This window comes from Equus przewalskii, chromosome 13, assembly GCF_037783145.1.
Source record: "Equus przewalskii isolate Varuska chromosome 13, EquPr2, whole genome shotgun sequence".
Classification (NCBI taxonomy): Eukaryota; Metazoa; Chordata; class Mammalia; order Perissodactyla; family Equidae; genus Equus; species Equus przewalskii.
The window spans coordinates 69,749,477-69,758,295 of record NC_091843.1 but is presented as its reverse complement, the minus strand read 5'-3'; the positions used below and the strand labels follow the sequence as shown (position 1 = coordinate 69,758,295).

Sequence of the window (8,819 nt, the reverse complement as noted above, 5' to 3'; positions counted from 1 at the left end):
TGAGAGGAGGCGTCCTTTGTCATAGAATTCAGAACCAGAAGGAACCTGGCAATAGCCCCTAACATACCCTTTCTTGATAATGACCCCGATGTTCAAAGACGTTAAATCAGTTGCCTAAGACATACTCGGAAAGGTAGGACTAAACCCTCCTCGCTAGACTCCCACTCGCCCTCTTTACACTGCCCTATGCTGCCTCTAGCGTTAGACCGAGAAACTATAAAGAGGAGTCCGGGCAGGAGAAGGCGAAGAAAAGCTGCAAAGGGTCAGAGAGACTCCAAAGGAGGAAAAAAGTGAAATACTTAAGGCAAGATGCGTGAACGTTTGCCTGCACAAAGAGAAGCAGCCTGCTTGTCCCAGGCGTTGAATGCGCAGACCACCAGCTACCACTGAATACCTGTGATGATTATTTTCAACTTTGGAAGACCAGCCTAGGGAAGAAAGCTGATCGCTTCCCTCTCGCCCTCCACGCCTTCCACTCTTTTCCAAGTGACTGTCGTTCCTCGAACATTTCGTGGGCTTGTTCTTTATAACACACTTCCTCACCTGTGTCTTGGGTGTCTCAATCTTCTCTCCCCTCGTAATTCTCAGATCGCTATCCTGAGCTTTCGTAAGCTGTATCCTCAAGCCACATTCGCACCTTCGGTGGACAGGAAAGATCGCTGGATTCCCTATTTCGGCGAAAAATCCAGAAGACCATTCCTGCCACCTCCCCCCCCCCCCCACACTCACACAATTAAGACACACTAGGAAGACCCTCAAAGATCATTTATGGAGAGGAAGGGGTGCATTTTGTGGCCGTTGGTGGATTGCTAGAGAAAGCGGTGGAAAAGGGGCGGGTACCGCATCTCCGTCTGTGCCGAGGCGCCGTGTGGGAACAGCCTGCGCGCGTCCGCTGCCGCCCTGGCCCGGCGACGGCTGGCACAGTCACCAACCGGGAATCGGTTGGCGCCGCAGGTGGGCAAAGGCAACGCTGCCGGCCCGGAGGGCGGCGCGGAGGGTAGCGCTGGCAGCGTAAAAGGCGTCTTTGTGCAAGACTGGGCGGGGGGCGCTGGGGGGTGAGAGAGGCAACAGCTGAGCCGGGGCCTGGAGGCTAGCGTTCTGGGACTCGGCTCCCCGCCACTCCTCAGCGGCGCTGGAAAGATCGGGGTATCGCCGGCAGGGGGCGGTGTGGGGCTGGAGGGGTTGGGTGGAGGGCCCTTGGTTTGGTCTTCTTGGAGACGGGAGGGGAGAGAAAGCAGCTTCGAGAAAGCAGGAGGGAACTCAGGGGTTTGCCTCCCCGCCCCCTCCCCTAGGTGGCGGAGATCTCGCTGGCTGGAAGGGCGCAGCCCCGCGCCCCGCGCTCACTCGGCAGCCGGAGCGCCAGGAGAGCGGCCCCCGAGGCGGAGCCTCGTTCCTGTCCCCGGTACCGCTGCCCCCACCCGGGGGACAGAGGCGGGCGCCGCGCTGCCCTCCCTCTGCGCGCCGGCCGCGTGGCTTGCGGCTTATTTTCCCAGCTGGCAAGCGTCGCGCTGCAGACAAGGGAATGCCTGTGGTGAGTTGTTTATTTTGTTGAAGTTTGCGGTGGGCCAGAGGGACGTGGGGGGCGAGCGGCAGGCAGCGGCCGGGACTGTTTTGTTTAGGTCTCCTTCCACCTGTGTGGTATAAATCTGCCAGCCTCAGGGCGGCGGGGGGCCAAGGTGAGAAAACCCCAGCGCTCCGAAAGGCCCCTTTTTGCCACTTGCAGACCTAGCACCACGTTTGATTCTCCACTCCTGGGATCGGCTGGATCCTGGTTTACAGCACCCCCATGCCCCTGATCAGTGCTTTCCGCCCCCGCTGCGGACAGGGCTTCTGCTCCAGAGGGCAGTCAGAGCCCACGACCCCAGGACAGCTGGCCGCCGAAGTTCCTGCCCGGTACCCTTCCCCGTTCCTCAAGGACGGGGAGCTGAGGTTTTGATATAAGGGGCGCTCATGAAATTGGTGGGAACTTGTTTGAGTTGCATCTGGCATGAAGTCTGTTCAGGGGTGTCAGGTCTGCTCTGTTCTACAAACTGGGATCCCGGTTGGCCAGAGTTTCCGAGACTCGAGGCTGGGGGTGGTAAGCCGATGGCTCCCAGGGGAGCCCAGAGGAACCCCCGGGGCTGATGGCAGTCACGGCCGCGGCTGCGTTTGCCTGGAAGAAAAGCCTAAATACATTAGCGAGCTGGTAAAGCTTTTAAGGCCTTCTCGAGAGTGAGTGGCTGGCTAATGAGAGGTTAATTTTGTTTCGAAGGGAAGGCTGCACTGGTTTCCTGAGATAAATGGACAGGAAGCGCATTACCTCCGCGCGCTGGCAAGCGGCTCCCAAATGCTTTTTGCACCTGCCGCTTTGAGCGGTGCGAACCGCGGCGGAGCCCGGGGGGATCTCGGGGGCCCGCTGTGGCCGCTCGGGCGATGAGCCCCACGCACGCCCGGGTCCTCTCCTTCCGGGGGCGCGGCGCTCACGCCGGGCTCTGGGGCTCTTCTCTTATACCCAGGTCCTGCGTGTTCCGGAGCTCGGGGGCCCCCTGATCCCGCCAAGCCCCCTCCAGGAGCGGAAGGGTTAAGAATGATGTAAGTACAATCCACGAGCTGCTTGCTGCTGGGCTGTTGGACTCCGGGCTGTTTCAGCCCCTGCTTTGCCTCCACGGTGGACTGGGGGGCAGCGGCGGAGCCCTTACTCCAGCACAGATTGCACAAATCGCAACCCTGGGTCTGATTACTGGCTCCTCTGCTCCAGGTGATCTGTTAAGCAGAGACCCTCGTGTTAGATTTCTGGAAATGGACAGGGGAGCAGTTAAGACAGCATGTATAGGTTCAGGAAAAGAAACCGCATCTTGTTTAGAATCCATGAATGTGGCTGGCATGTGTTTTAATTCTCTCCACTTGCACGTTCATACCATGGGGTACTTTGCTGGGTTCCTTAATTGTACTGTTCTGGTCTCATCTTTCCTTCCTGAAAACAAAGATGAAGGGAGAAAGAGTAACAGTGGCAAGAAACCGGGTGGATTTATGAGTTGTGCAAGCTGTCACTTCACGATTTCTTTTCTGATTAAAATGTAAAGCTTTTGTAAGTCATAGGTTTTATGTTTATGTTCTAGCTCCCACCACAGATTTTTCTTTGTAGAGTCTCAAAATCCTCCTAACTTGCAGGATAGGAGCTGGAAGAGTGGGTGCACTATAAGCGACCATTCACCACCCTCTTGCCTTCCAAGCCGATTTGGGATCTCCCTAACAGTCCGAATTTACCCGGCGAGTGTGTCAACTGACCTAGTGTCTTGAGAATAGGTACCTCCTTGCGGTTTAATTGTGAAAATTAACATTTTCCTCTAGCCGGCTGAACACTTATGCAGCAATAAAAAGTGAATTGTTAGGCTTATAAATCTTGAGCTTGTCAAATTTTACAGCAGAGGAGCAATAAAGCACCTTAGAAGAAATGAAGTTTTTCCTCTAAAGAACAGTCTCATTTCACCACACCAGGATTTGCAGTGACTCGAGGTCGCCCTCTATTGATAAGAAAATGTGGAACACCCGTATACTAAAGGAACAGGATATGGAGGGTGGAAGAGGAGGAAGAATCCTAGAAAGTCAGTAGCGAAAAGACCTAAACCAAACTGAATTTGATCCTTAGCTCTTGGTTATGTGTTTTGAAGTATGGTAAATAAAGAGGGATGCTTCTTGCAGAGGGGTCGAATTAAATCTTAAGTTATGGAAAAAGAAACATCTTACTGTTAGTCTTTGTTAGCAAAATATTTTGAAAACCACTGGTCACATTTGATTACTTTTTGAAAGATGTTTACCAGTATTTAATTAACTTCATTTCATTGGTTCTATGTAGTAATTTTAAGAGAGTCAATTTTTGGTCTAATATATTTACTCCACAGTATTATCTAAAAATCATATCAGATAACTCCCCCTAAAAAGTCATTTCTCCAGGCAACTCTGAAGCTATTATTAAGCACATTATGGATGTACACAAGGCTTGGATTATATCTTGGGCAGTGAAGGTGTGTTTACAACTTGAGTCATCCTAGTATGTAATAAGTAAGTAATGAAAAATCACAGTAAAAATAGATAGGCATCCCTCATTAGGGACCTAGTGGTTTGTACAATTCATAATGTGTGTAATGAGTAAACTGGAGTGATCGAAGATTTGCCCTCAATTATCCTGGTCCATTGATTGATTAGCACATTGTAACATGTGGAATATTAACGTGTCCGTGGTTAATACGAGATTCCTAATTAGAAATTCTGAGTAATGTAGGGGTAGACTTGCAAACTGCAATTTGGATATAAGTGAATTTAAAATGGCAGCCCTGAGCCGTCTGGGGATCAGCAAAGGCGAGGGCAGTAGGACGTGGCTCCCAGCCTTTGAGGCCATTCTTGAGATTAGATACCACTTCACACCTACTGATAACAAATTGGAACCTATCATCAACCTCACAGCACGCCTTCCTATGTCTTCACTTGGCAACCTCTTTTGTAGCAGGCAGTCGGGGTTTTTTCCTCATTTTTGGATCCATCCAATCACAACAGTAGAAACTGACCTGCCATTGAATTAATCTAATAGACTCTGAAAATTTGTGGAAAAGCCACTGGGCAACAACAAATCATGGCATAATTACCCTACACTGCATTAAAAACTCACTATTCTCATTAATCTAATTACACTGTAACCGAACACGTTGAAGTTCGCCCACTCTCAGACCCCTCCCCGCTGCTTTCAGGAAGGGAGATGTCAAAGGAACAAGAACATCGGAGCCTAGCACAGCTGCCAGCGAATTCCGCCCGGAGCAGGCGGGTACCTTCCCAGCCCATCCGATCTGTCCGGACCGCGGGTCACCTTCCGATTTCCAACGCGGCTGGGTGCTAGCTTTACCCAACCGCCGCCAAGGCTCGGAACGCGGTTCCGCAGATGTGATTGGCTGCGAAGGTACCTGCCGCACGGCGCTCGGTAAAAGCGCCCGCTTCCTCCAAGGAGCCGGAGCCGGAGCTTGAGGAACTGGGTGGGGTTGATTTAAAAAAAAAAAAAAGAAAGAAAGAAAGAAAGAAAAAACCTCGGAGAGAAGTAGAACTCAATCATATTAATTTGAAGAGAAGTCAAAGGCCGGTTCCTTTGTAACGCCGGCAAGAGAGTTGCCGTCGCCTGTTTCTGTTGGGAGCGAGGAAACAGTAAATCGCGGAAGGAGGTGGAGGGTAGAGAAGAGGAGGGAGCGGGAGGGAGGCTGGGCCGGGCGCAGCGGACAGGACTTGCAGCGGGCGGACGCGGAACTCGAATTACTCTGAGCAGGCTGAGGGCGGGAGGAGGCGCAGGGCTCGGGCGCTTTGGGCCCTGCGATTGGTGGGCTGGGCCCAGCGGGCCCGCGCTCGCAGCCAATGGGGATAGAGGGAGGGGCTCGGCCGGGGTGGGGACCACGCAGATTGGCGGGTGTAGGGCGGGCGGGGCGGCAGTGCGGGGCTGAGATTGATTGACCGCGGGGGCCGCCGCACACAGATCTCCGGGCTGCCGGCGGCTGCTCGTTGGGGCTGGGCGCGCCTCCTGTCTGTCCACGCCCGCGCTCCACGCCCGCTGAGCCCACGCTGGCCGGGGCCCGGGCGCCCGCGCGCTGGGGGCCGGGCTCGGTACTCGCTTACCGTCTTTGTGTCTTCTCTCCCGCCCCCTCTGCCCCCGCCCGCCGCCTCCGGCCGCCGCGATGCCGCTGCGCCCCGTTGCCGCCGCCGCCGACTCGCTCCGCCCGCGGCGCGCTGCTCGCTGCGGCGGTGGCGGCGGCCCGTCCCCGACGCGGGCCTGAAGGAGGAAGAAGAGGAAACGAGGCGCGTCCCCCGGCCCATGCCGCAGCCACGGCCCCGGACCCGCCACGGCGCCCGCGCCGCCGCCCTCGCCGGAGCCCACGAGATCTGCATGGACGGGCATGGGCTTGAGAGCAGCACCTTCCTGTGCCGCCGCCGCCTCCGCCGCCGCCGCCGGGGCTGAGCAGCGCCGCCGTCCCCGGCTCTGCCCGCCGCCCCTGGCGCTGCTGCTGCTGCTGCTGCTCAGCCTCGGGCTGCTCCACGCAGGTACGAGGCGCGCGCGCGGGGAGCCAGCCCCGGGCCCAGGGCTTTGTTCCCGAACAGCCCCGTGTCCAGGGCGCTCGCTGGGGCGGAAGGGCGGCGCGGCGCGGCGGGAAGGCCTCCCGAGCCCCTGCCCTGCCCCGTCGTCGGGCGCGCGGCGCGGCGGCAGGAACACAGCCGCCGAGCGGGCGGCGCGCCCCGGGCGCAGGGAGCGGCCTTCCCGTTTCTGCCTCCGCCTCCCCGCCCGGGCCCGGACCGTTGGTAGATCTGTCTCCCCTCCAGCAGCCACTTATCAAAGGGTTCGCGGGCGGGGGCTGCGCGCCGAGCCGGGGCTCCGGCTGCTTTCCTGCTCCGCGCTGGTGTTTACTGCGAGTCAGGCCGGGATCGGGTTTCCCCCGCCGCCCCGCCGCCCCGCCGCCGCGGAGGGCAGACAAGGAGCCTTGTGCTGCTGCTCCGGAGTGGGGGGCGGCGAGGCGAAGAAAGCGCACCAGATGGAAAGATTTTCACCCGAGTTTGAAAACCCGGGGGTTAATCTCGAAGTCACTTCAACTTCCTTAGACAGGAATTTCTTTCGTGTTTGCGAAAGCTGCTTTTAATTCAGCTTTCAAGCTCTTTGGAAAAACCCGTGCTTTGTGGCTCGCCGCGGGTTTTCGGGGTCCAAGAGGGTTGACAGATCTCGTGCGGCTCTCTGAGGTCGGCGCTTCCGCCCTGGCAGCAGCAGCGAGGAAGTTGTGCTTAGCAGGAGTGAGCCTGCTGATGACCTTTCTAGCATGTGACACTTATTTTTCTTTTTAAAATCGTTTCGTTAACACGATATTGTGTCAGTTGCACCTCAGTAAAGCTGGGGGGAAAATCTAGGACGCTCTTTACAAATAAGTACCACTTCTAGGAGTTTGTCTAGACAAGGAACTTTTTTAATGCCAAACTGAAAGATAAATTATCTTTTAGTTTGAGGACCACTAGAGCATTAGATCAGTTTTCCTTCGAGATCTTTCTGTCCTGTGTTTGTGCGACAGCAGTCACAACGCACTGGAGAATCCTGAACTTTAATGCCACCCAACTGTGCGGAGTAATTTTTATTTATTTATTAAGTCATACCAGCCGTGCTAAAAATCCGGGAGGTCTTTTTAAGTAATGGAAAAAAAAAATGTGGCATTTGAGGAGACGACTTAATTTACTTTGCGTAACTTTGCATTGTGTTGTAACAGCTGCTTTTTAACACTGTCACTTGGGGGAAACAGACTGAAGTCTTAATAAAGAGTGTAATTGCAAGTTTTACGATGATTAAGGGTTTAAATTAGTGACTTCAGAACCTTAGAAAATAATGTCAGTCTGCTTACAGAGAAGTTTTTTCATGATGTGTCAAAAAATGTGTTCAGGAGTGTTCTGTGTCAAAAATGTGTGTCCGTAATGTCAAAGCGTGGGTTTCTTGAAGGGAAGTTGAAGTGCTAGGCAGGACCGTGTGCCTCTTGACTGCTTGGATATTGTTCTCCTTGGTTGCCATACGGTCCTATGACAGGATTGGAATGTGGTCCTTGAAGATTTCTTTGCCAGTGCATGAAGAAGACCTAAGAAGTTGGCTTCAAGATTTAGGAAATTAAGATGCTTTAGTTCAAGAGTTGAAGAACTTGGAATATGAAATTCCTCTCAGTATGTTAATGTGCCCTCACTCAAGTCACCCTTAGATTCTACCCAGAGTGGCTGTGCTGAGTGGTATGTGTGGACATCTTGTTGACGTGGAGCAATTAATCTGGTTATAGAAAAGGGGGCTCCTTTTGAGAGATTGCTTTGAAGAGTAGTGCCGTGGAAATGCAGGCTGCTTTCTCCTCAGAGCAGGGAGCCCAGCCCAGTGCTCTTTGCAAGATGGGCTGCCATATGTTTTATGCCTGGATCCATACAACTTGCCTCAGCACCCCATATGGCTCCACATTTCACTTCATTCAGCTTCTGCATATCCCGTTTCTTTTATTAGAAACTAGTGATTGTGCTGCAAATTCACACATGCAGTCCTGGCGTGGAGGAAGCTGTCTTGAATGGTGAGGTCTTTCTGTCTGAATCATTAAGGAAAGCTCTAGACCCACAGATCCTTTAACACTTTCAGTAACTGCAATGGAAATATTATCACATTGATCATAGATGATCTGCCTGGAAAAAGGGAGAGATCGGTATCTGCAGATTTTGAATTCTGCCCTTGGGAAATGAAGAGTACTTTTATTCACTTCTTTTTCCCCTTAAGCAAACCTCTGCAATTCCTGAGTGGAGATCCAGTATGGGAGTTACTTGCTTACTCATACCCTTCATGGCTTCTTGGCTACGTCTTTGAGATTGTTTCTGCTCTGCATTGTCTTGGCATTTTGACAGGAGGCTTGCTTTACTGCCTGTAACAGGCGGAGTGTGCTTTGTCGTTATAAATTCATGAAGCCTAGATATTTCTAGGTGTATGTTGCAAATTAGTCATTATTCAGGAGCCTGCCATGGGGCTGAAACTGCTGACCCAAATGCACTTTCTCTCTGGTACTTAGCCCTATTCCCTCCCATCATCTCTATTCGAAAACGCTGTTAGAGACCTCAGCCAAAACAAAAGAACCCAAGGAGTTCTGTTCGATGTGAGATTTCTCACAGGAATCAGCACTACCTGCTACAAAAAAGGAGCTGGGAATCTATCTAAATCTTGCGTCTCTTGCCTTCTGAACAGTGGCATCTGCATTTCCATGCTGTTCTTACTTTTGATATTTTATGACTATTTGAAATAATTATAAGTAAAGGTATGC

The 8,819-nt window shown here is 53.1% G+C and overlaps 1 protein-coding gene across 3 annotated transcripts in view; it reads left to right on the top strand.

The window, feature by feature from the left end:
- The first annotated feature begins 210 nt into the window (after positions 1 to 210).
- RGMB (repulsive guidance molecule BMP co-receptor b) overlaps positions 211 to 8,819 on the top strand; it is a 28,099-nt gene continuing 19,490 nt past the window's right edge. Inside the window, exons 1-4 of one of the 3 annotated variants that reach the window (XM_070569605.1) lie at positions 211 to 954; positions 1,293 to 1,531; positions 2,496 to 2,571; positions 5,792 to 6,054. In XM_070569605.1, coding sequence (XP_070425706.1) covers positions 2,567 to 2,571; positions 5,792 to 6,054 — 268 coding nt within the window. In that variant the 5' untranslated portion in view covers positions 211 to 954; positions 1,293 to 1,531; positions 2,496 to 2,566. The other 2 variants (XM_070569606.1, XM_070569604.1) reach the window with 2 other exon arrangements.